The 27,549-nt window shown below is 40.5% G+C and overlaps 1 protein-coding gene across 4 annotated transcripts in view; it reads right to left on the bottom strand.

Moving 5' to 3' along the window:
* Positions 1-19,029, bottom strand: part of EEA1 (early endosome antigen 1) — a 76,858-nt gene extending 57,829 nt beyond the window's left edge. The window contains exons 1-3 of one of the 4 annotated variants that reach the window (XM_080575558.1): positions 17,860-19,029; positions 10,965-11,057; positions 7,896-8,018 (exon numbers count right to left, since the gene is read on the bottom strand). In XM_080575558.1, the coding sequence (XP_080431684.1) occupies positions 7,896-8,018; positions 10,965-11,057; positions 17,860-17,883 (240 nt within the window). In that variant the 5' untranslated portion in view covers positions 17,884-19,029. Of the gene's footprint in view, positions 1-7,895; positions 8,019-10,964; positions 11,058-17,101; positions 17,824-17,859 lie in introns of those variants that run through there. The other 3 variants (XM_080575557.1, XM_080575560.1, XM_080575559.1) reach the window with 3 other exon arrangements.
* Between the last annotated feature and the right edge of the window lie 8,520 nt (positions 19,030-27,549).

The raw sequence follows: 27,549 nt of genomic DNA, 5'->3' as shown, positions 1-27,549 counted from the left end.
AACTGTTAGCCCCAGGTGAGCATCTTGTCTGGGGTGGTGGGTCTCTTTTTTTTTTTTTCAGTGCAACCATAAAAAAGCTCTTTCTCAGCATTGTCTTGAAATGTATCTTGAAAACGTGCAAAAGTATACTGCACCAAATTAAAGATGAATGAGTGAGAAGGAAGAGGAAGGGAAGAAAAACTGATGGTCCAAAATGCTTAAATCTTGTATGCACTTTTGTTAGTTTCCAGGAATTTATATCAAGTTGTGAGGTCTTGTCTTGGATAAAGAGCAGATTGCACAGTTACAACCATGAGGTGTACCCTGGTCACCACTGCTGGGGAGGGGAGGGCAGGGAGGTCTCCATTTCAGTAAGTCTCCACTTGGCTTCCTTAACTAACAGGCTCCTTTGCAGAACAAGCAAGTACCAGAGCACTCTTTTCCAATTTGAAGAAGATAGCTGCCACACATAACATGCACAATTACAGTTTTCAGAAGGTTGTATTTGCCAACAGATATTTGGTAGATTTCATTTAGAAACGCATTTACGAGTTACTTTGCATAAGGCACAGTCACAGAGAAGCGGAAGGCGTTTAATATTCCTCATTTAATAAAAGTAAAGATATCACTTATAACCCCTGCAGTGCTGCACCGTAAGTTTTAAATCCCTAACTGATGTTTCGAATTGGGCTTTATCTTTTGCTTTATGTAGGGAGAAAAGAGCCCGAAAGAAGTTAAAGGATGATTAGTTGCTTTTTGTTTTTATAAATAGATAAAACATAAATCTAGGTGACAATTTTTTGAATCCAATATGTTTTGCAGATACCTGTCGGTTAAGGAAGAAGAAAAAATAAAACCAAAACCACCACATTCACAAGCTTTCATCAGGACAGAGTTCTCAGGATCACTGCAGACCTTCTGAAGCAAGATAGAGCAAGAATATTGAAAAGAGAAGAAGTCCAAACGAAAACACCATATACATGCATGAACAGCCCACTAGGAATCAGCACACAACTTAGAGCTCAAAGTAGCGTCTGACCTAGTGGTCAAGGCACTACAATGAGAATGCGACAGGCACTGAATTTCAAATCCCAATTTTCTGATTCAGAGGGAAAAGCTTCTCTTCCAGGCAGATGCTTCTGAGCCATGCATAGCACCAAGCACCTCCACAGCATCACTCTGTTCTCTGCAGGACAGGTCTTCCTTAGCGTGGACTTCAAAACAGACGAGCTCATTCAGAGCGGAACAGTAGAAATGCATAGCAACGTAGAAATTGCATAGGAAGGTGTCTTGTCTCAGCTTGGGTTATAATGCCAAATTTTACCAATGATCTTGAAATCCATGGAAGTACCAGATGCTCGTTTATTTGCCTTTGTCAAAAAAGACTAATAGCCAAGCCTGTAGAGGGGAAAAATAGCTACAAACATCTTCTAATAGTTAAGATTTACTTTCAGACCTGATAAAGTTAAGCTTCTCTCTCCTAAAAGACATACGAGGCAAACAATTTCTTGCAGGTAATATTAATATTTTTACAAATCATTAATAGAGCACTTCTGGGGAACTAAGCCAGAATGCTCAAAGTGACACTAGAAGGGAACTCTTGCAACAAGAGCTACCATATTTATTTTTTTTGTACCAATATAACTTACAGGGCAATTAGCTGTTCGAAGAACTTTGGCCTCCCACACAGAAACACTCCCCTGCAAGAGCTGGGGCACAGACTCGTAGGCACACTGAACATGGCCAGAGTGACTCCAGACAGCCATGGAGTCCTCTTAACCCTCAGCCTTGTTAGAACTGATTCAGAAGTAGTTTACGTAACAGAAAACAGCATGCATAGGACTGAAGGGATTCTGCTCCTCTGGCTTCTTGTATCACTCTGTAGGACTGAGTAGAGAGGGAAGTGAAAGTATATAATTGAAAATTTCAGCCTTTTCAGAATATGACCTTGTAAATGTTTTTCCTCACCATTCTGCACAAACCTGATCTAAACATGAAGTTATGTTCTGTGACAACACATTTAGATAAGCAATATTTTCCCTACTCAGGAGCAAAGAAAACTGAAGATATGCAAAAATATTTTTCAACAAACTGAAGGTTTCAGCGTGCAATTTAAAAAAAAAGCAACACATCTACACAGAGGTGTCCAACTCTCCGATCACCATCAACGGAGAGCTATTCAACACAGTTAATGGATCAAGAAACTCATCAGGTGACCTAACAAATGTGTACATTGGAAGTAGGGTCAGCATAACAGCTGATCAGCTGGTCAGCATAACATCACTGATAACTGGAGCTTGAAATAGCTACATGTATATGCCTTAAATCTAAATCTAAACTTCTACCAACTGCTCTTTTCTCCCAGAGTTTTACTGAAGTAGTCTTTGTAAAGCTAATATGAAATCTGTAATCAATGAGTGAAAATACAGCAAACTTTACTCTAGGCTCCTTTATCACAAATTAAAATTGGAGCTATCTGGCAAAAAGAAGCCACCTCTTCTTGAGGGACAGTCCCATGGGCAAAAACAGCTTTTACAGAATGGAATTCAGATTTGCTTAAAGAGTTGGAGTACAAGAGAGAAGGCACTCTAGCTAAGTTTGGAAGTCACAGACATAGCTACCCTGCTCCCTCAGCATTTTCTTTAAAATTGGGGTAACTTTCTGTTCTCCAACACATTTTAATACTGCAAAGAACTAAACAAATGGTTGCTGTAATTACTGCTGATCTACAGCTGCCTGTGGTAGAGAGCCATATAAAAGGAATTGTGCACGTGGAGCTCTATTTGTTAATGTAAACACAACTTCTGCAACATCTTGCATTTTTATCCCAGCAATTACGTCATGAGTCAAGCTTAAAGAACCAAGGAACTTTGCTATTTTCCACTGAGAAGTCAATTTTGTTCCATAAACACTCTTCTTGGAAAATATTTAAGTACTGTGGTGAACAAAAAATAAGCAATAACAACCAAAAAAAAAAACCACCATAGAATTGCAGTATAATTGCTACTTTTACCAATTTGGAAAAGGTGAGTGGATAGTCCACTACATACACACTATGGAACAGCTCGGTCCAGTACATATTTTAGCATGTTTGGCGTTTACATGACCAGGTTCTGGTTTACATAAACTTGAGTTTTCTGGACTTCATCTTTGACCTTCCAGAAATACTGGGCCAGCACTCAAGCCTACAGCCTATTTACAGTGAGCCACATGAACAAAAAGTGATAGCTGTGATTCAAGTCCAAAGTTGTAATACCTCCCAGTCATGGTCTATGTTTGCCAACGTCTCAGCACTCAGACTTACATTAACAACTTTCAGAACTGTATTGGTATGACAAGCCGATGCTGTGAATAACGTTCAGCAGGTTTAAAAACTTTTTCAGCACATTCAAGAACCTGTTCTTGTACTCAGAGGCATAAACACCTTTCTGGAGCTGATTTTAGTTTTTAAGTGTGCCAATTATTTGGAAAGATTCCAAATTCACTATTCATGTTTTTCCACTGAAGCTGAACCTCCACAACCTTCCCTGATACTACTTAAATGCTAAGTGAAAACATGTAACTCTCAACTAAAATTCAGATATTCTCCAGTTACACAGTGATTTAAAGGCTGAAACATTTTACAGGACAGAAGGTTAGGAACTGTGTACACTCAGGGCCAGAGGACAAAAATGCTTCAGAGCTGAAAGCTGTATCATGTAGTTTCTAGGTTTTGTTTCCTGAATACACATTGAAGCAATTAACTGAATGCTCAGGAAGTTCTCAGAGGCGATCTAAACTGCCTGCCTAGAGAGTAAGGGCAAGACCACACCTGTAATGTATTTCAGAAGTCTGACATACTGACAAAAAATAAAGTATTTTAAGTTAAAGAATAAATAAATAAGGTCATTCTTTTTATATATTCTTAAAAGGAAGATAAAACTGACAGATTTTTTCCTGTCTTCTACCAGAAAAAGCTCTTTCCACTGTGCTTACATACACACTAAGATGACATCTCTCTCTAATTATTAGAAAAGTGGGTTAAAAGGTCACATTCCATAAAATTAAGATCCATCCATCTCAACTTTATAACCAGGTATTTAACTTTCTGATCAAAAAGAAAAAGGGTGCCTTGCTACAGTTTATTTTATAACATACTGCAGACTCAATGTCTTTCCAGAAAAGAGTCTGTATTCTTCTTGACATGAAAAGAAACAATCTCTAGTTCTGTTCGCTTCTGTTTTTATTACTATTGATGAGTAGGATTACAGTTCTGTCACAACATACGAAACTACAATTTTGTCATGAATTAGAAATTCAAATTCAGTGGATTATCTATTTCTTAAAATAAAGTCGTATGAAATGGCCAAGCCAAATCAAATCAGTATCTCTGATTCTTCATTCTCTTAGTATTCTTCAGATGTTGCAGCAAATTAATGTAGTAACGCAGCTCAGCCAATTATTTTTGTTCCTGTGCGAAACAGACAAGTACCAGCAAGGTGAAAACTGCAACCTAATTGGAGAAGCAGCTGAAAGAGCAGCCAAAGAGGATAAAATATAACATCAGCATGAAAGCACTGATATGATGCTCTGTGGAAAAAAAAAAAAAAGAGGAAAAGGAAAAAAAAGCAACATTCCAAGGGCATCCATAAAAAAAGAATATGTAATCAATTGACATAAGAGACAAGCAGAAAAAAACACCAAGAAGAATGAGGTATTTTCAAAGACAGAAAACATATTCTTGCACAACTAGTTTTCCAATTTACACTCCAGGCAAATGAGCTATAAAAAGCCTTTTCTGAAAACAGTGTCATATTTTGCTTGTATTAGCCAAGAAATGTGTATTTACTAAGCATCTGGAAAGTCATGAAAACAACCTAAGAACAGTTAAAAACTGACTTAGATTTAGCTGCATTGTAGCTGAGACAATAGACATTAACAGCCAGCATATCCTAAACACTGCAAAAGTGCCACACAGCGGTTTTCTGGATGCCCCTGGAGAAACCGGGAAGTCTGAAATCAAGCTTCACTGGTTTACTGTTTAAACATCATGAACATCCAACATAGACAGTCAGGAAATGGTGGAAACAGTTTAGAAATGTATCATTCCTTTAGGAAAAAGAAAACAAAACAGAACGAACCACACGGCTTTTGTTAGTGGCTCCAGTGTATACATAAAAGTTGGGGAACAATGTCCCTGTTTGGGAACGTGGCGATGTGTTTCACTTCCGTAAGGAATTTGTTTGGCCAAGCTGACTATATATGGACAAATACACTTGCCAACGTTATGGTGCCTGTTCCTGCAGCTGCGTAGGCCTTACCTTTTAGGGTAAGGCTTCATCAGGGCTTGAGGAGTGGGGAAAAGTATTTCGCTGCTATTTTCACCAGTTATCATATGGAGCAATCCCTAGTTTGAAAAATGAGGGCTGCACAGAGAGCTATTTAAGGGAAAGACCATAAATCACGCTGCAGGTGAGCAGTGAGGATCCTTTCCCGCAGCAGGCCATCAGACACGTTCAGAAGGTCCAGGGGAGGACACCTCTGCCTGAAGAATGGCACCAACTCTCCTTGCACGGAGGATGGAGGGGAGGGAAGGGCAAGGAGAACAGAGTGGCAAGCGGCCTGACTTACTAAAATTTTGATCAGCAGGGAGGCTGAATCAGCAAAAGACAGGTTAGTGAAGAAAGCAATAGGCAAACTTTAAGGTACTAATTAATGCTTTTGTCAACCAACTAGCCATTTTTCAGGTCACGCAACGTGAGATTAAACACTGGCATTCTGATGCTTCCTGTCTCCATATTCGAGGACAATGCACTGGCAAAAAAAAATTAATAATAATAATAATAATAAAAAATCAGGAGCTTCTTCAGCACTGTTTCCAGCAAAATGTACCTGAGCTTTTCACAGGAGTATCAACAAGCCACACAAAGCCATACATCAGTCTGAGTAAGCCAAAGTCAGCAATGTTTCATAGGTCTGATACAAAAGATGACTCTGATAGCAGATTATACTCTTCTTATGATGCTGCCTCAGGAATGGCAAAGATGCAATGAAGGATGACAGCTTGGTTGTGTTCCTGTTTCAGGATCAGAATGTGCTTGTTGCAAATACAAGCTATCATTTTCCATCAACAAATACAAACCACCAGCTTCTCAGTAGTCAAGTATTTACAATTTTACATTCTAGCATTGATGATGATTAACAAATGCCCCAATTTTTCAATGTTTCTACAAACACTGATATAATAAAGGTGAAACTGATAAATAACTCCCTACATATTAGCATTCTTTGTTTCTCACCTCTCCCAGATATTTATCAAATCACTGAACTAATACAGCTTTAGCAACAGCAAACAGCAAAAGTTAGCAACAACTGAATTTGCCTTTCGCATGCTACACTTAACACACAAATGTTATCAGGTTAAAAAGTTGTAATGTGACAAGTAACTGATGGTGGCAAAACAAAAACTCTTATTGGGCAAGAACCCACAGTCGACTCCCAAAACTATCTTAAACACAGCCCAGATTAAATGAAAGAATGATTTCTTCAGATAACCAAGACATCTCTAATGGCTCACATCCCGTTATCTATTGATACCATTGCATCAGGAACGCCACAGTCTGCCACTGTAAGTGACAGCTTATTCAACTAAGGCACTAGCATAGTGACCAGAAACTTGACAAAATAAAAGCAGTGTGACCACAAACACAGCACTACAGAGGGTCCTTGCTTCAACAGGTGGCGGTGATGAGTTAATCAGAAGCCAGTTCCCAGTTCTACTGGCTATGAGGAAGTCCCTCTGTGCACCTGGAGAGCAGCAGCTGCCAGTTTTACCACAGCTCCTGTTCACTTTAACAGGTGACAGTTCGTCCTTTAAAAGGGATCTCAGGTGACTTTGAGATAATCTCTGTAATGAGGGTGTTCAGCATGTTTGGGAATAAAGTCCCACACTTTTAAGTCTTCCCTTTAAAAATAAAGCAGAAATACGCATTAGGTTCTAGGTTGGAAAAAAAAAGCACTACTTAGCATATGCATATAGCAACAAACAGAATAAAATCACCTAGCTTATACAACTACGAGTAAACACTTACTCCAAAACTCAGAAGTAAGATCATCAGAAGGAATGCGAAACAATTTTTATGTCCTTTCAGGCTCATTTGGTGCATGGAAAGTTGCCTGCCCTTAGAAGTCAAATCTACTCTCTGAAGGTTCCCAAGGGGGGGAGATCAGATAGCTGAAGGCTTTAGGCTGTTATTTTACATTCTACGACCTACAACCAGAAGAATTTAGAAACACACTACTACTTACAGTCTATTAACAGAAACAGCCTTTGCATTTTGTTGGAGATATAGAACAATTCCAGTATGATGTGGGTGTTTTGTTGTTGTTGTTGTACCTATAAGGATCTAAAAATGTTCAAGAAGAGAAGCTTCTAAACTATTTTTGAAATTCCTATCTTCAGTTCCATCCTTTATGCAACGTATCTGTCTCCCTCTAGAAATCTGCTTTAAAATGTTAGCTAATAAAAGCTTAAAATATGTATTTTCACAAAGGATTTACAAGATCTAATACTATATTTATCATGAAACTGACTCTAGTATATCAAATGAAGTATATCAAATAATGCAAGCCTTATTTACAAGAAAGACAAGTAAAAGCTGTTTGAAAGGAACACATTAGTGAATGTGAGTCTCCCAATACTGAAATGTTTCATGTGAGACAAAACTGTAAACCAGAGAGCTAAACATAAATGAATTCTTCTGCTGAATGTATACTTTTGAGTCCTGCAAAGAGATCAACTATTTTTCTGTGAAGACTCAAACAAAACACACTTAAAAAAAAAAAAAAAAGCTGACATCCAAGCCATGAGAAAAGATGTATGTTCATTTAAAACAGTCCATTACCAAAGCTATTGAAACAAAATAAACAAGACCCACAGTAACAGCTGGAAGGTCACGAAGCTCCTGTCTTCCTTCTGTCCCAGTGTGTTCATTCTGGTAATGTTCAGACAGATCAGTAGGAGTTACACACACTTTCATACAGAGTGGACAGATGAAGCCCTGTGAAATGTATATTGGTCTTTAAGAAACTAATAAAGACACAAAAAGATCTGGAATCAAATGATGTTCAAATTCTTATGCTGAAAGTGCTTACAATCACTAAAAGCAAAGTCTGCAGCTACTTCCCGTTGGAAGGTTAATTTTTGCAAACTGCGTATCAATACCATGGAAAAAAAAACAAGAAAGAGCAGTTATTAAGAACATGAAAATAAATCTAGAACACACTTTAAAAGCTAGTACCATGCTGCATATTATTAAGTGTTTTCCAGACACCCTTGGGACCCCCTTCATGTGGCAGAGGAACATGCAGTGTAACAAATCATGAATGGACCATTACAGGCATCAGATCAGATCCATCATGCAGTTTCCCACAGGCATTTTCAGATGCGTGACAGAAAGAGACCAGGATGGTCCATCAAGGCTGCAGAAATATCTCTGTAAATTAATAAGCAAATTTACAGCAGAAGAGGCATAGGTGCTAGTGCAACCGCGTGCCCAACTGGCATTCCCACTTAGGGAAAAAGAAGCATCTTTCTTGGTAGAATTAAAAAAAGAAAAAGAGGGGGGTGGAGATTAAGCATACTCAACCAGGGATTCACCAAAGCCAGAAGTTAAATGAGATTCTGAAGAACAGCAGCTTTAGATCCTCAAGAAACATCCTTAACCACCTGGAAAAAGCTGGGTGTAGCATAACATGCTCTGGGTCTGTGTCCACACTGCTGGCTGCAGGATGCCTGCACCTCCTCGGCAGACCACTGCAGGGGCAGACAGAATGGCCTGAACACAGCCCCTGCAGAGGTGCATGTCCACAAAGGAGGTCTGTGACAGATCTGTCTAACCAATGCAGCCATGGTATCTACTAACAAAAGCGTACACCACAGGTGGACTGCAAACATGCAATATTTAGCAACCCTTCACTGCAGATGGAGTTGCGCTGGGACCTAAGGTACAAAGAAAGAAGAGGCTCAAACTTTTCCTTCTTAGACTGAATAGTGAATAAAATACATATCCAGAGCTAATTACAGGTCCAGGTGTGACATAATAGCCCCAGAAGGGACTAAAATGAGCTTTCCTCTCTTGTTGAGCAATAAACAGTTTGAATTTAACCAACCTTCCTCACTCCTTTTGTTTTGTACTACAACTCTCAAAAGTCAGGATTGATTTCAACCAGGTTTGAAGGGAGTAGGAAGCCTGAGAATCTACCCAGATTTAATAATTATTCTCCCTTTGAATCTTACAGAAATACAAATCAGAAAATCTAGTTAAGAAATTGGAATGAAAACAAGTCAACTAGATTTCCGGTTTTATGTAATACTGGAGAACCAGGTGGGATTGTAACTATATGAAGGACAGAAAACATTCTGCAAAGCCTGGCTAAGGTGCTTTTGGAGAGAAAGTTCTCTGAAAGAGAACATCCTAGGCCAGCTGCACAGGAAAAGGAAGGCCAAGAGAAAGGCTCAAGTTGCATGCCAAAATGCATGAATCTCAGGAGAATAAGAAACCATCACCAGCTTCGGAATTCAGCTTCAAACAGATTTTGAAATTGTGTGCTAAAGAGAACACCCTACTTGTAACTAATGCAGCAGATGGTGGAAGTATTGACAACTAAAAAATACTTTTTAATATGTTATGTAGTATCAACCAAAAGTGACACGGCAGCCTTTGGCCTGACTTGAGTTTCAGCTCAGTAGCAAGAAAAACTAATGGTGTAGTAGTGCAGGCACAACAACACTTTTAAAGCACGTCCTACGTCAAGAAGATAACCCCACATTAGTACTGAGGTACCTTGTGACACCCACCAGCTGTACAGCCAGTGATATTGCATTCATGTTAACAGAACTGTGCAATTTTAGTCAAACTTTGGAAAGAAACAGTCATCTCATTGCATATTTTTATGCCATAGTTAACTATGAAAGTAATGAGATTTTAGTCTGTAAATTAAGAAGATTTATTTGCTTCAGGGACAGTGTAAATATGCATACAAACTAGAATTGAACTCGCAAATGCACTACATGTATAACATGCAGCAAGAAATTAATGAACGTCTGATTATACTGACTGTAATACGGCTTTGAGAACTAAGAAATAAGCAGATGCACAGATGGAAGGCAATTAGGATTTTAAACAGTACAGTGAAAAGTTCTCTTATCACTTATCGTAACAGACATAGGAGTATTTGAATCATCACACACTTCATTCGGTGTAAGAAAGAGCACTTTGCTCCCTTTAATGCTGTAATAGGAGTAATTAACCTTGCACTGCATTTGTATGCCAAGCTTGATACACATTTGCAAGCCAGGTAATCAAGCTGTGTTAGCACAAAATAGCTTCAACAGCCAGTGAAGTCAGCTTGCATTTTTAAAAGTTAATATTTGACAACACTGTAAATCTAAAGACATCGTAATATCGGATTGAAGCAAGAAGAACAACTTATTCTGCTGGCTAAGCGTGGCATACAACACATTAAAAAATAGACTGGACTTGCAACTGGTAGCTTTTTGAAATGAAAACCAGACAAAAATCAACACATTTGATATTTCATATGGAGAAGGAAATTTCCAATATACATTACAGCTAGCACAAGCAAGGTGAAAAGGAATTATAAGTGTGTAAAAATGTTGAGCCTTGTTTTTCCAAACTCATAAAACATTTATAAATGAGGAGTGTTAAGCTGATGTCTCCTTGCTTTTAATTTTAATAATTCATCTCTATGATTACAGGAAAGATTGCTTGTGACCATTTAGATAAATTTAATCAAAAGTCACACATTTATGTCATCTATCCTCACTTTTTATTTAAACAAGGACCTATTCTTAGGCAATGACACGTGCTAGTATTTACTTCGTACAGCTGTTATTGAGGTATGGCATCAAAAGGAATGCCCAGCAACTTTGTGGACCCGAGAAACAAGGTTTACAACTCCAATTCCACGTCAGCGCACAGTACCTCGGAGGAGCCTTCATTGTTCACATCCACAGCATTTCCTGGTGCGGCAGATGAATCAGAATCAGAGCTCTGAGACCCAACTCTGCCTGGAGTCTGGAAGAGAAAGGGGAGGGGAAGATGAATGTCTGCCGACTGCGTTTAACAAAGCATGGTATGCAACTTGTGGAAAAGCCTCTCTTCTATTTACTAAAACAGAGAAGTATTTTCCCTCCACAAAAGTAATGAAATGAACAAGCTGACAAACCAATTAGCTAATTTTCAGTGCAACACTTCAACAAAGCTTTTATCCAAGACTCTCAATATATCATACAACAAGAAGACACCAAATGCAAAGGCCAGGATTTTAACTCACTTCCTCTTATGAACGCTCAACACAAAACAAAGAATTAAGCTAAAGTCTGCCCTTACATCACTCACTCTGATGTTAAATTAGGTCTCTCTATCGAACAGAACACCAGAAATTACAAACTAAACATTTTCAGAAGCGGCAATACCATACTGCCTTCTTCACAACTTATCTACAACCTCAAAGACAAAAAAATTGAAGAAAATTAAAGAGCAAGGACCCTGCTGGTACGATAAATAGACATGAAGGTACACTAGTGCTGTAATTTGAAGTAGAAAAAAAAAAAATCAAGCATCAAGCTTATGGTTAAGTTAAACCAAATTATCAGTAAGACAACCTACAAAAATAAATTCCCGTGAATATGCTGGAAATTAAAACATTACTGATTGAAACCATGGACTTAGAGAAAATAAATTCCAGATAAATTTGAAATACTACTTGATTCAAAAATTGGATGGATGGATCACTGCTTATAAACCTTATTTAAATCTAACTTTGTTTTAAATTAAGTTTAACTTCTCTTACTCATCTCCACAACTCCACCGCTTGACCAATGACAGAAGATTTAGCATTCGTAAAGCAAACATTGGCAAATAAATTATCTTAATACTGATACTCAATCCTAGTTTCTACAAAGAACAAAAGTTCATTATCTAATTCCACGATGACAACTGAAAATGGGATGAAGTAATGCCACTTCAGCATTTCCAGCCCATCTGGAAATACATGTAATGTTATAAAGGAACTTCTAATTTAATGTAGGGGGATTAAAGACATAGAATTTTAAATATTGAGATTGATATCCACAGACAGAGGAACAGAATTTGATAAATAGTTTTAGTTTCTAAATCTTGGTGTCTCCAAAATTTTGTTTTAGGATTTTCTTTCTTGAATATATCCCTTCTTTTCAGACAAATCAGTCTGATTTACAACATACGTGCAACACGAAAGCTTTTCCGTACTTGGAAACTGAGGTACATTTTCCTGTTGTGTTTTGTAAAGAAGGTTCTATTTTTCAACTCTTATAAAGACTACAGCCTTGTAATCAAACAAACATAATAAAAAGGTCAAGTTTGCTGATTATGGACTTCATACCCAGTGAGATACTGTTAGATTTTAGAACGGCTCCATAGACTGACTAAAGGGAAGTGAGCAGGGGTGACAAAAGCAAGCTATCGGGAGCTAGTGACAGTAACGATGAGAACATCTCTCCTCATTCTGGTCTTTCCTGGGGTCATCACTGAAATGGGAGGTTCCCACTCAAGGTAAGAAAAAGTTTCTTCACAGTGAGGACAAGCCTTAGCGGCCCGCTCTGACCTCGTGGCCAAGCCTGCCCACAGCAGGAGGTTGGACCGCATTTGTGAACCCATGTTGTGCGAGGACAACGAATCCAAAGAGGATGTATATACACATCTACATAAACGAACATGACTAAGTCAGGTGCCACAGCTTTCCTCCATAAGGGAGCTGAAATTTCAAGACATCAGAAGCAGTTTCTTATTGATAGGAATTTTTCAAAAGGCTTTAAAAACCCGAGCATGATAAAAAGGATTTTGTATGGCAATTAGCTACAAAGGATCCTCAGTCCCCCAGAAAGCTGAGAAATTGAACCCCTATCTGTCCCAATATCTACATCCACAAGTAGAAATGGGATGAGAAAGCGTCAGCATTAACAGCTATGCACTTCTGCAATAATCCTTTACAACAAATGGAAGCCTTTAGCTCCACTCTTCAGTTCCAAAAACTGAAGAATATACCTTCACATACCTAGCCTCGGACAGCAGAAGAGGGAAACTGAATAAAAGTTTCCCTGGACAGTGAGAGTATCAGATGGTCTGACCGTCTATTGAGGCAGGCAGAATATATCTCTGCTTTTGCAATACCTGACAGCACGCTTTCAGTATAGTGAATGAATCATTTCTTCCCAAAACCAAGAACCTTCCGTGACAACTACAACAGAAGAACAACATTTTCTTCGCTTTATATTGTAACTTCTTATACAACACTATAGCACGTAGTTCATCAGCTATCGCGTGACAGAACTGCGTTTCACAATGAGATTTGCATATTAAGTTCTGCTAGTTTTAGCACTACAAATTAGAGATTATTACAACCTTCAGGATGAAAGATGTTATATTACAGTATTATTACTACAAGGTTGATTAAAATACTTGCTTTATGAAACACCTCAGACATGCTATAATCACACTAAAAGGCGCAGCATGGTTTGTCTGATTAGATGTAGTATGAGAGACAGAAATTACTAAACAGTACCTAGTAAAATCCTTTTAATGCTTAAAAAAAAACACAACATGCTCATTTTAAAACAGAAAGAATGATTCAAAGCTAGATTTAGAAAGGTTAGTACACTTCTCTTGAGTGGCATGCACAAGAAAGAAGGGTGGGAAGGAAAAAGGTCATTAAGTACCTTTCCGCATCAGGAGAAAGGCACCACAGCATCCATCTGATAAGTAATACAAACTGTCAAGAAAAATTTAATACAAATTTGGAAGGATGTTATGGAGACCAAGACCATAAATGCAACTAACTTATCCTTTAAAGCTGTACTGTAATTTAAACGTCCTTCAACAGACAAATAAAGAATGGGAGGATTGAAACATCGGGACTGATTTTCCTTCTATTGAGCACCCCATGACTAAATACGTTCAGAAACGTGTTTAAGCTTGGCTCCCACACCACTGCCATACCACGTTCCATTAAAAAAATAAATAACACATTGAACAACATACCAAATGGGGCGCAGACTTTGTGAACTAGGGAAACACTCAGAATGATACTCTCTGTTTTCAGTTACCTTTCTTATTCTTTACTTAATAAAGCTCTGGGCTATATAGGGGAGCAGAAAAATGAGTTATGAATTACACAGGCTTCTGTATATGTATTTTAACATAACTAACATTTGATCCCTAAAGCCACGCATGGAGTTGAAAGACTGACACAAAATTAGTCTCTAACCCAACACATTTCTTTCCTAGTTGTCCAAGTTCTATTTGTTTATTTTGCTGAGAAGCATGCATTTCTACTGGTAGTGCTATAGCTGTGGAAATGACATGCTAAACTTCATAATGTTGTTCTCTGTGTTTTCCCAAACTGCAAGCTAATATAAAGAAACATCATTAACAACAGAAAGCAAGACGAGTGCAGCTTGTTTTCTGTAAAGGAATAGAAAATTATATAATGAATGAGTTGAGTTAATACATTAAAATGACAGAGTATAAATATGGATCTCTACCATCTCATTTTTGCACAGTCATTTATCTGTCTATAGCTACGCTCCATTCACTTGTGAAGCTCTTTCAGCAGTTTTAAATTCAGAATAAATTAAACCTTTGAAAAATATGTTAAGCCTCAAGAATGCCTTAACAAATATAGATTTATACAGTTTTTCCAACACAGGTTTAAATACTACATAAGGGTATTACTGCCCAAACTTATTAAGGTCTTGAAGCAACTAGCAAGATGCAAGAACAAAAAGATAAGACAGCCAAAGCCTTTGGTATTAAACAACTTTCAGTGCATTTTTCATCCCTCTGTTTTGCTCTTGTCTGTCCTTAAAGACATTTTAGCCCAAACAAACTCAAAATATTTTTTTCTCTGCAGAAGCTTCCCAGTAAGTTTTTTTTTTTTTATTTGGATAGATTCTACTTCACACTTCAAAATAATGTTCTGCAGTCAACATCTTTTCAAGGCCTCCCTACGAGATTTTCAGCTCTGGAAACACTGTAAATCTAATTAAGCACACCTGATAACACCGTCACTTAGAAGTAATTAGCACGCGTGCCAGAGTCAGAGTACACTGTGGTACAGAACAGTAGTAGTGTTTACTTCTTCGGAAGCGTGACAGCTGTTTTTCGGCTGCGTTAAAGGCAAGGCCTCCCACGCTCGGGGGGCACGAAGCCTTCCCCTCGCCACCGCCTGACCCGCCCCACGGAGCAGGCCTCACGCCCAGGGGAGGCACAGGCCTCCCCGCCACCCTGCGCGAGGGCACCGGCACAGCCACGGCTCAGCGCCCACCCAAGGAAACACGCCAGCCCTGTAATTATAAACGTAACAAAGAGAATTATAGGCACTGTATGAGATTCAGTGCACCCCGGACACGTCAATATCTCCAGTCCTGAGGATGGAGCAAGAGAAAAGGCAACCGTGCTACTTGAGATACGGAAATGCCTGCAAAACCCGCCTAGAACCTAAGCGTACCAAGCAGTGTTACAAACAGAACAAAAGCATCTTACCACCCAAACACAGCACAGTGGCTAACAGGTACAGATAGCCTGCTAAACACAAAGAATTAAGGCAAAAACTAACATAAACAGTAGTCACGCTGGCCCAACAGAGGCACACTTCACCACAAAATGAGAGCTGGGAGGACAGCTGAGAAGAAGGCCAAAGTAATTAGTTTTCCACCAACTGAAAATAAATGCACCCTCCCTATAGAAATGCTCGCCCCCATCCAAGTTTTGGTTATCTGGTGAATTTAAGAAGTGGGCTCTGCTCTCTGCTTCAGCAGACCAGAGGCAGCAGTCACCAGCTCCACCAGTAAACGAACAACTGGGAGGGGAAGCACTGGCCACACAGGGCCTTTGGAGCTGAACATAATCAGACAGCTCTCCAGGGAATACGTGTAAGTAGGGCTGATTAAAAATCAAAATATCTGGACAGGAAAGTTGTCTGTCAGTCATTCCACACAGATCTCTTTCAGGAAAGACTACCTTTTTCCTAGACTTTTTTTTACAGTGCAAACACACAGAACAGATGGATCTTTAAGATATTACATTGAAAACTCATAAAATGTAGGAAGAGCCTGCAGGGAAAGGACCTAAAAGGAGGTCCTGGTTCAAGAGAGCATTGAGATACTAACTTCAAAAAGAAACTGAGTGATGTTCAGTAGTAACAAGTACATAATACTTTCTGTTTTAGAAATATGCCCAAGTTACTGAGGTTATTCTTCTAAAAACAAAAATTACAACTGTGGAGGAAATAAAAAGGTCAGCAGGCAACAGGAAGAATGTAAAAAGAAGTATATGATGTTTCAAAACATCAGGAACCAGAATGTCAAGTAAGTGACTGAAACTACAAACAGCATCTTATTAGTTTTTGTCTTCCTCCTTTCCAGCTTGATGCCAATCTCTGAACTATAAAGAGAAACGTAAGGGAGAAGTTTACCTGTTGCCTACAAGCAAATAATAAACCAAAGACTTATATACGACACTATGTTTCAGTGACTGCAAGGATTGGTTTTTCAAGGATTTGTTTTTTTCTCTTTCAGCCAGTTACATTAATGACACACAAGTGAGGACCAAGAGGAGGATCCTCTGGCTTTCAAATCACTGCCTCTGAGATGGGAAAGATTTCAATACTTATTTACTCTGTGTGCAAATCTGACAGCAACCAAAGGCTCACTTTTAGCACCAAAGCACATCAAAAGTTATTCTCCCACTTTGCCAACTGCAGACTGTGGGTAAAAAAGGTACGTATGAGGTTATGTGTACAATCACTACTTCTACTGAAAGGGCATTAGGCGTTTTATGAAAGAGCGATTTTTTAAAAGCATAGTTATTTGCACCAATCAAAACACCTTTACAAATTTTGCCATTTCCCTATTTATTTTGGGACATCTTTGTTTCACCTTTGTTAGCAACTGGCTCTGCTATAATCCTGTAATTTTGGGAACCACTGGGGAATGGTTATTTGTTTAAAATTTTCAGTGAAAATAGCTGTTCCTAATCCCTGAAAACTTTTATACCGACTTTAGGTTTTTAGCTAAACTTACACTTAGAGGCAAATTTCCCTTGTACCCAGGTGTTTTGTACATCACATAAGCTTTCCTCAAAGGCCCGTTATGCCTCAGAACCAACAAACACCTGGTTAGACGCCAACAGTATTTAATTAGATTGATACGGAGGTTTCCCTGCTCGCTGGTACGTCTTCCCACCGGGTTTCAGGAAGTTCCTCCTTGTAACGCTAAGCTCCCAACACACCAAGGGCAACCTTCACCCACTGAGGCTGAAGAGAGCAGACAGCTCGGGACACGTGCTTCACGCCAGGAGCCAGCGGTGCGCGCAGCGATGCACTTTCCTCCCCTCCGCAACAAAGCAGCACCCTCGCATCCTTGCAGCAGGCGAGGAAAGCACGCCAGCCTTCCCCAGCAGACGCCCGGGGAGCCTTTCGGCCCAGGGGCACGCCGTGCGGCCAGCGGGGCTCCCCGGGAGAAGCCGGCTCCGAGGATCGCGGAGGGCGGACGGGCAGCTGCAAGATGGACGCGGGCGGCTCGGGAGCCTCCGGCGGAGCCGCGGCCTCTGCCCAGGGCCGGGCGGGGACCCCGCAGCCCCCGCCCGGCGGGCAGGCCCCGACCCGGCACGGCTCGGCACGGGGCCGTCCCCGCGGCGCCGCCAGGCCGGCAGGAGAGGGAGCGGCGGCGGCCAAGCAGGCCGGGCCGGTGTCCCCCGCCCCGAGCCCGGCCGGCAGCAGGAAGCGGAGGAGCCGAGCCGAGCCGAGCCTCTCCCCGCCTCTCCCCGCCGGGCGCCTTACCCGCTGCAGGATCCGCCTGAACATGGTGGCGGGGCCCGGGTGCCGCCGGGCGGTCGCGGTGGCGGCCACGCCGAGGGGAAGCCGCGGGGCCCCGCGCAGCGCCGCCCCCGCCCCGCAGGAGCCCGGCGCGGCCCCGAGCCCCGTGACAGCCGCCGCGGCCCGGGAGGCGGAGCAGCCGCCGGGGCGGGACCGCGCCGCGCCGGGCAGGGCACGGCACAGCCCGCCTCGGGGACGGGGGGAGCCGGGGAGAGACGGAGGGAGAGCCCGGCCGGTGGGGCGCTGCCCCACGGGGACCGGGAACCGCGCCCGGGGCCCTGCGCCGCCGCCCCGCCGGGAGAGCGGGTGCCCGGCACGGTGCCGCCCTGCCCGGCCTGGCCTGGCCGGGCCTTCCCCGCCGCCCCGGGGAGCTCCCCGCCGCCCCGGCCCTCCCGGCAGGGAGGTGCTGCGCTGAAGGACTTAAACCCTGTCACAGCGCGCTCCTTTGGATAACTTACAGAGCCAAACCCGCTGGGAACTGAATTCTGAATGACCCCGTGCTGCCTTAGAGCCTGGAGAGGCTGCCTGGTCACATAACCCTTACAACGTATCAGGAGTTAATACTTTGCTTACACGCACTATGGCCAGCACACACATACCCTGAAACAAAAATAGCTAAAAAAAGAGTGGTTCTATCTAGACAGAGCCTGTGCTTACTGGTGCTGAGGCAAAAACCCGTATGAGGCTTTTGGCAGGGGAGTTGCTACAAAACCAGTAGCCTCCAGAATATATTTGAACACGTTTATAATTTGCTTTTCTGTTCTAAAGCTGCAATTTTTACATATGTGATGCAAGGCATAGGGTCATGACCTATAATACACCTGATCAATGATACACTGTCCTGAGCATAGAAAATACTAAATGCCACTTGTGATACAAAGATTGAAAACATTTTTCCACTCAAAAGCTGACATTTCTAAGTACTCTAAACTCCACAGAGTTAGCATGAGTTATGAGCACGGGACAGGAAGGATTCAGCTGCAGCAGCTTAAGACTTGAGGCACTGTAGCATTACTGAGTTTGAACTGAGTTTTCTCTGGCTTCAGGTGCCAGTGTGTTCCCCGCTGTTGTTACTCCTCAGTTGGGACAGGTTAAGAGCACGCACCGAGGTGGTGGTGGCTTCAGCTGCTGCGTGGTGACTTCTTTGGTCACATCCATCAGATCATTTTCATTTCTGTGTCCACAGTTTGAAAGAGCTTTACCATTTGCTGTACTATATGGTAATTACATCTGTTTCTGAATTTTCTGCTTGGGATTGACAATTGGAAAAAAATTGTTCACGCACAGCTGTACAGTTACTTAAACGTCTAGCCAAGCTGCAGACATTTACTCTAAATCTATTCAAAATGACTGCAAATTTTAATACGTCACTCCCTTTACTAGGTATTTCAACAAGAGCACTTGGCAACTTAGATGATGAACTACTGGAGTGCTCAGTTCACCATGCCAGGTAACTTAGGCGGCCCATTTTTTACTCTCCCAAGTTAGCAATTCTTCCATCCTCAGACGAAGGTGACAGAAATTTGAGGACACTAATGAAAAGTGTTCATCAAAGGAGGATTTTCTTAGATGAGTAGTGCAAGGAATGCATGATCATTTCTTTGTGTGAACGTTTGTGTGAACATACACACACTGTCCATTCCCTCAGTGACTTCTGAATCCAATGGCCAATTTTAATCAAATGTGACAGAGCCAAATGAGGCTCAAAGGTACAGAGCTCCTACAAATTTCAACAGGCAACCAGGAAGGATAGAGACCCTACTGATTTCCCCTTGTAAAGGAAAGACTGCAGCTTGACTGCCTTTACTAAATACCAAGAATGCACGTAAGAATTCACCCTTGGGGCAGACATGTAGGGAAAAAAAATAAAGATTTCATCAGTTCTGTTTCCAGTGGAATTCCTTGCTTTTAATTATTACATGTATAGTAATGCTTATGAATTAATAGATGCAGCACTCTCATGCTGTTTGAATATGGTTTATGCCCGTGGGCATGGGATTTGCAAATTTTCGTTTCATCCAACCTCATAAACTCTGTGAGGGGTTTGGTGCCTTTTTATGGAGTTCACTGGTGACAAAAAGAGTCTTGGACCAGGATCATGGCAAAGACTTTCATGGACATTCCAGCTGGAAGCGGGTACTTCATCCTCTGAACAGAAGTCAAAGGCTTAAAGTCTGAACTCACATCAACCTCTTGCATACCATTAGCTGCAGAACCCAGCAGGCCTTTATTTCAGCAAACAATCAATATAAATCTTTTGACTGTATAAGCAGTATTCAGAATGGCCCAGCATGCAGTAGCACCTCACAGACATTCCAACAGAGAGTTGCCTTTTCTTATGGTTTTGTTTTTGGTTTTATGGCTACGCATATAGCCAAATGAAAGCAATGATTCCTGGTTTGTGGCACACAGGACACTATGCCCATGTAATCTTCTGCCATCCCTGAGGGGCACAAGGAGCCAACATCATGTTCTACAAAATGAAAGGGAAAATGTGTGATAATGTCAACATCACATACACTACCTAGACCTGTGGTCTATAAATTTCCAAAGATTCTGGGCTGCTGTCCTACGTATTATCAAGGTTTATACAGATGATTGTTTTCAATTATGTCAGGTTCCTGACCTCAAAATCTCTTGGTCACTAGCTCATTTGGGTTCATGACACACTGCACTAGTAAAGTATACTTTTTTTTTCAAGACATTGCCTTCAAGTTTCCAATTTATAAAAGGCATTAGAAAGTCTCTCTCTTTTTTTTTTCTTTTTCTTCCTAGCTCTTTAGTTGTACATTTTTGACTGTCACTGTATGCTGTTCATGTATTTTCAGCAAGTGTCTTTCAGATTTGCACACATCTTTTTATGAGGCTCTTCCTTTCAGGTTGAACTCTATGAATTTAAGTTGAATGCACAAAACAGATGGTTTAAAGGATTTGTATGTTAAAAACCATAATGGCTAGCAGGTAAAAGTAATATGTTAAAAATCCACATCACAGACCATGGAACAGGCAAAGACAAATAATAAGATTAAAGATTAAGAGTATTAAAAACTTGCCAACCATCTGTCTTCAAAGATTAAAAGTTACCATAACCTCCCCTTTATCTTCCTCACCCAAGCACCTCCAACAAATGCATGTTTGAGGTAATGGGGAAAAAAATGGATTCTACACGGAGTTTAAATATATATATTAAAAAAAAATACAACTTACAATATGGAAATTATTGGTCACATTAAGTCTTTTATTTTAAAATACTTAAATAAACGCAACAAATTTGCTAGCTCTGGAAATTGTTTATAATGTTTGTACAACTACTGTACATGTTTATGAAATGGCAGCCAAGGAGTCCAGATACAGATAAAGTTTACAGCCACCATCTTCCATTCCATCCTCAATGATTTAGAAAACCTGTCATCTGGAGTTTGGGTTCTAAAATGCTAGATCAGCATCATGGAGTGCTTTGCCATGCTAATTCGGTCACTTGCAAAAAATATATGTGTAGGTTAAGTATATAACATTTCATAAACAGATTAAGTTAGTAAATTTGTGACTAGAAAAGGAAGCATTTTAAGTGCAGAAGTGTAATTCATAGGTGAGTAGTACATTGTAACTTATAACGTTGCTGAAACCAGGAGAAACAGCGGGAATGTGCAAATTCCCCCAAGTGGTTTAGAAGCATGTATTCCATAGAAAATTAGGGATATGTGTATTCCTAAATCAAAGCACCATTCCATCAAAACACCTTCTGAGAATTGTCATTTAAGAACATGGCTGGACAAATGAAAATCTAGGAAGAACAACCAACCCTAAAGAACATTTCAGCTATTGTTATTCCTGTCTCCCATTAAATATATTTGCAAACTAACTATGCAGAGTGCTGTTCAAATTCATATTTTCTTCATTTTGCTGAGAAACTCCAGTTGAAACTTGTCATTCTTGCAGGTGGCACCAATGGTAGAAAGCAGAAGTTCCTGGTGAGATTTGTGATACGAAGAAATAAGTGTTAGACAGTTGGGCTAAGACATCAGGGAGACTCACAGTACACCAAGAAAACCAGTTTTAAAAGTGACACATCAAGGTGAAAAGTCACTCCACAGGAGACATAAGTGCTGTGGTCAGTCCATAGCTGGTGGGGAGCAGAGGCAAGGAAGTTGAAAGACACACAAGGTCCCCTCTGTTTCCGTAAGGAGCTAGGCAAAATGTCTAGGGTGATTATAGGCTGTTCAGACTGCTCATCAGTCTTTCCTGACCCATTCCCTTCTCTCTACAGAGAAAAATAATGGCTCTTCAATTCTTAACTTCAGGTACTGAAGAAGCTGGCCAGAGCATCAGTACTTCAGTCTGCATGTGCCAGGGTGAGTGTTTCCTCAGCTTCTTCAGAGTCAGGCTGAATCTGTGATGAAGTCTGTAACAAAGAGGTGACTACAGGCCAGGTCCTGTGCTACAGAAAGCCTCTTTCAAGTCAGTGCAATTACTTGCGTGAGTAACAAGTGGGTGTACTAAGAAAGCTTGCATGGCTAGCATTAATAACAAATTCAACAGCCTTCCAGACTTGTACCTGGTGTTACAGAACCTGAACGTTGTAGGATTTGCGCTGCTCTCCACGGGTAACCCAAATTAAAGACAGAAATAATAGAATTATCTCTATTCACAACAACAACAACAAAAAGGCTGCAGTAATTGATTTCTTTTCCCATCCCCCAGGACTGAATGGCTGTGTGGAGTATGCCTTGTAGCTTTGCTGGAGTAGCTGGAGAGAGAGGCATTGGAACAAGAGAAAGCCCAGCAGCATGAAAGAGAGCTCAAATGATAAATATGTATGAGTTCATGTAAAAAATAAACTTGATATTAATATGATCAAAATCTGAGATAGAGATCTTCTGCTGAGTCATGCAGAGCACTCTGCCAAATGCCTCAGCTAAGAAAGTATTCTGCATGAAGTTGAAAGCGTGCCACAAAACAAAGACTTCCAAATTCCACCCTAAAAAGCTGCAGTGATACCATGACATTCTGATCCTGTTACTTCAAAGAGATGTTAGCTCTTGCTGGCAAGTTTCCTAGGCACTTTCAAGTAAATGGCGCAGAAAATGGATAAATAGGAAAAAGAAAGGGGATTGGTGGAATTCCACTGCAGAGTAAAACAGAAATATTTTAAAGAACACATTCTTTGGGCTTACTCACCTGCTCACTTTGGTATGTGCTTTTATATATATTTATACATACGCATATATGTATATAATTTCTCTTTCTTATGATGTTAAACACAAGCTTATTATTCTCCATTATTCTAGGCATGCTTGAGGCTATTTCAAAGATTTTTCAGCAAAATAATTAAAATTCCAAATGAAATAATCAGGGGAGCTCTTAGTTATGCAGATTATAGGGGATGCCAGTACGACTGATCATTTACATTAATCTTACTAGGACTCATTTATTTGCAGCTGAAACAGAAGATGGATTTTCAATTTGGTGTATAAAGATTGCAATAATGGTTATATGCATTGTTTTGATAACCCTTCTGAATAATTGCAAAAAAAAAGCTGAAGGTCTGCGATAGTTTTCAAACACAAAATTAACCAAATATAATAACAAGCTTTTTCTAAATATATGGAGGTCCATATAGCACTGATTCAAACACTGCCCTCACTCTCTCTGAAAATTAATGCATGATTTGTTCATGGTTTTGTAAGTAAGCAGTTGCAATAAATGTTGGCTTTGTTGGGTGTCACTGTGTACATGCATTGCATCAGCAACTCAGTTAAATATTTTTAAATGGTCAGAGTAGAGACTGCTAAATAAAGAGGGCAAAATTTAACTCTAAAAGGAGGTTTCCAGGCTTTCAAACAATAAATAAATACTCCTACAGGCTTAGAGTAACCACACAATGCTTAATGGTCATCTATTATTATAAATTTAACCTCTCAAAGTCTTTCAGAATTTGTATTTTAATGTTAGAAATTTACTGCATCTAGGATCCAAAATGCTATTTTAAGCTGCACAGTGTTACACTGCTAAAAGCCCTGCTGACCAACCCTTGATTTTCTTGCAGTACTAGCCAAACCTGTCTATGTAGCAATTGTAGTAGTGATTTAGATGAGAAGAATGATGGGAATAAGCAAAGCAGGATTAAAAATCTCTTAGTTAATCCTTTTTTTTTTTTTTTATAATGTTAAAATGTTCATGCTAAAAGAATAATGAAGTGGACCTTTTATTCTTGATCTGCCTTTCCTGGCATACAGCAGGTAAGTTTTGCAATTTCATAAACACTACATAAAGTTTGGGGAAAAAAAAATAATAATAATTTACAAATGAAAAATTAAGAGTGGTTACCAAAGCCTAGGACAAACAGGCACTGGGAATCAATGAAGGGAAAAGTAACAAATGCATTTCCTGTGGGATGATGAAATGCTACATCATTCTCAAGAATCAGCCCTTCAACAGCTGAGGCTTTCCTTTCATTAATGCCAGCTATATGCATTACTGGGTCAACTGACAATACAATTTTAACCTGAATCAAATATGCATGCACCAGTGTGCTACTGTTTCTTCTGAACTACCAGGATGTGGGATGTAGTGTTAAAGAAGTTTTATACTTTTAGCTTACTATAAGTTGATTGCAAGCAAAAATAAATAAATAAATAAATAAATAAATTTAAATAATCATGTCCATTATAAAGCTGGCCAGAAAAAAAGCTACTGCTTTAAAACAATGTTAAATTATTAGGTGGGATGAGTTTGCACCAGACTTGTATTTTTTATAATTTGTTCTGGTAACTTTTCTGATCTGTATTTAAGTACCCTGAAGCCAGATTTACCACCCCATGGAGCAGTGGCCTGGCCTCCATACCTGTCCTTTCTTGAATGGCTGTTAGGTAGCTGTAATAGCAAGAGCAATGCAAGAGAAATAGGTGATTCTTGAGAACACTTGAAGGAATGGCATTGATACATACGCTCAGAAAAGAAGTGTTCACTCTATTTACTGCTTGGCATTGTAATGATTGGCTCTTCTTCTTCTGTAATAACTGGCTCTTCCAAAACTGGATATCGTATACTGTAGAAGTCTATAGCATGGGCAGTCTCTGCCTCAAAAATGTTTATGAACCAAATAATCAAGAAAAAGCATATTCTAAAGAAATGATCTTTTTAAGATTAAAGATTGAAAAAGCAATTAAAACCATCCAACCTGCAAAATGTCTCAGTGGTGATTTAACTGGCTAGAATATGTGATTAGAACACCAAAATCTCTTGTTGAGATCGCCAGGTGATTTGGAGAAGCAAGAAATGGAAAATCAGGTGTGCTGTTTGAAGTTGACATATTTTATTCATATTAGAAATTTCTGATCAAATATAGAGATTTCCCATAAAGAATAATGAAGAACAATGATTTTTTTTGGTAGAAATTTGAGTTTGAGATTTTCAGGACAATTCTTATTTTTATAAAAATCCTTCCTTTTAAGCCTGTCTACTATAATCACAAACCCTGAAACTATAATAACAGCGTAGTTGCAAATATATAAGGTTAAAAATGTCAATTGTCTTTAGGATGAAGGTGAGGGTCATCTCCTGGTACACTATTTGTCAGCTGCCCAGCTACACGATGTCCACAGTGAGTCTAGAAAGATCACCCATTTTATAGCCTGGCCCAAGGCAGAAGCGATGAGCAGGCATTCAGTGTTTCTTTTCAAGGCATTCAAATAAATCTTTCAATAGGTGTCAGATATTTAAGTCTGTCCTCTTAGATTCCTTGCAGACAGTGAGAGTTTTGCTGCTGACCTCAGTTAATATTCCTTCAAATCAATATTCCAGTCCACGATAAGGGAAAAGAACTATTACACGTGATTCAGGGCTTTTCTGGTCAACCTGACTTTTGATCCCCGTTAAGGACTGGGGTCTCTGTTAGGTAGGAACATTATTCAGGACTCTGTTCTCGTGGAAAGGCAGATAGTACGTACATGTAGATGTCACAGGCTGTGTGAGGCCACAGCAGTGGGCCTGGGGGAGTGTCGCAACCAGAGTGACCCCAGGGCCCAGTTCTGAGGTCTTCCAGGAAGGCCTGGGCCTGCCCATAGACATGGACGGGATCTAGGAGGAAAAAGCTCAAGTCTATTGAGAGTCACAATCTTACACCTTAAGTACTGGGATACTAGATTGGGAGCTATCTCAGTCTCACTGAGGGGTTGCAGAGGAGGCCGCTGAAACAGAAATGGGGCCTTGTGAAGTGCTGGGCAATTAGTTGTACTGAGTAATTTAGTGAAGTGATCCAAGAGTCTTGTGTTATAAAGGACTCACTGATGCTTAATTGCTATTTTTATGAATGTAACAAAAAGCAAGTATGAAAAAGTGCTCTCAGATCTGAGCAGAAAGGATGGTGCTGAATGACGTTACTAACCGGAAGTGTATTTTAGGAGTATTACAGAGACCTTAAGCTGAAGTTGCAGTCAGGAATTCAAACATCACATTACAGATTGTTATTAAAGATGTTGGTTTCCTGACATCTGCTACCCTACTTACAAAGAACAAGTGCTGGCTACTGTAACTGTCGCTGCATCGTGAAAACATTTACAGATGATTAAAACAGGTCGGTCCATTTTTCTTTGCCAAGAGCCAGGTTATTTTCTACTGAGAGAAAGCTATGTAGAGGCTGGAACTTTGCACAGTTACTATTTGGTATTTCTCACTGACCACAGAGGACGGCTGGGATTTGTGGCTCTACCAGTTACACTCTTCTGCACCCACAGGGCAGTCAGACCTCACAACACCTCTGTCAGCCTGTGGTCACTGGGGCAGGCACCTGGGGCTTCTGTGCTTTGCTCCGGAGGTATCCTCCAGTCACTTCTTTCTTCTTCCAGAGGCTCCCTCTGTCATTTCTTTCTTCGTGGTACCACTGGGAACACCTGCTTCATCCATGGTGGTTAATGTCTGAGAGCTGAACGAGGGCAGATCCTGGGGGCTGCTCCCCCATGACAGCATGCCTCCATCCAGTGACCACGTCCATCAGGCAACCCACAAGGGGAGTGAGACTGTCACTAGATAAATCCCATTTCCATTCCATATAGCGAAGGATATTTCTTAGACAGAAATTTTTTGAAGCAAAGGCAGCCCAAGAAACAAAAATCCAGTCATCCAATGCCAAGCAAAGATGCTGAAAGAAAACTATGATTGCCTGATCTACAGATTGAGCAAATGTGTCCCAGGGGTCCCAGCTAAAGCACGGGATCTCTGAGCCATCCTCACCCTTCCACCTCTACCAGCGCAACTCAAAGAGAAGACCACGTGATGAGAACTAGTGCCTTTATTGAGTACCTTTTAGCATGTCATTTATCTGGAGATATTTTTTCTCTGTTTTTCCCCATTGTATTTAGCAATTTGCATTTAATGAGTAGCCTACACTTATTTTTATGGCTGATGTTTCAAAGCAGCAAATAAAAAATACTCAATGGCATCTGGGCAGCATGCAGGTGGATCCTTATCCTACATTGAACTGGTCCTGGACTGAGTGTCTCCTGTCCTTTCTCCTCAGAGAGCGGGGATGGAGCTGCCAGAAAGGCCTGCTGAGAAAATAAAAGGCCATTAGCCATTGTGGGTGAACTTGGTCCCTTTGAAGAGACCTCTTTGCTGTGGGCTTCAGGGACTGAGGATACTGTGCCCTGCACTCGT

This window comes from Anser brachyrhynchus, assembly GCF_964034855.1.
Source record: "Anser brachyrhynchus genome assembly, chromosome: 1".
Classification (NCBI taxonomy): Eukaryota; Metazoa; Chordata; class Aves; order Anseriformes; family Anatidae; genus Anser; species Anser brachyrhynchus.
The sequence above is the reverse complement of the archived record's forward strand: the minus strand, read 5'-3'. Positions and strand labels throughout refer to the sequence as shown.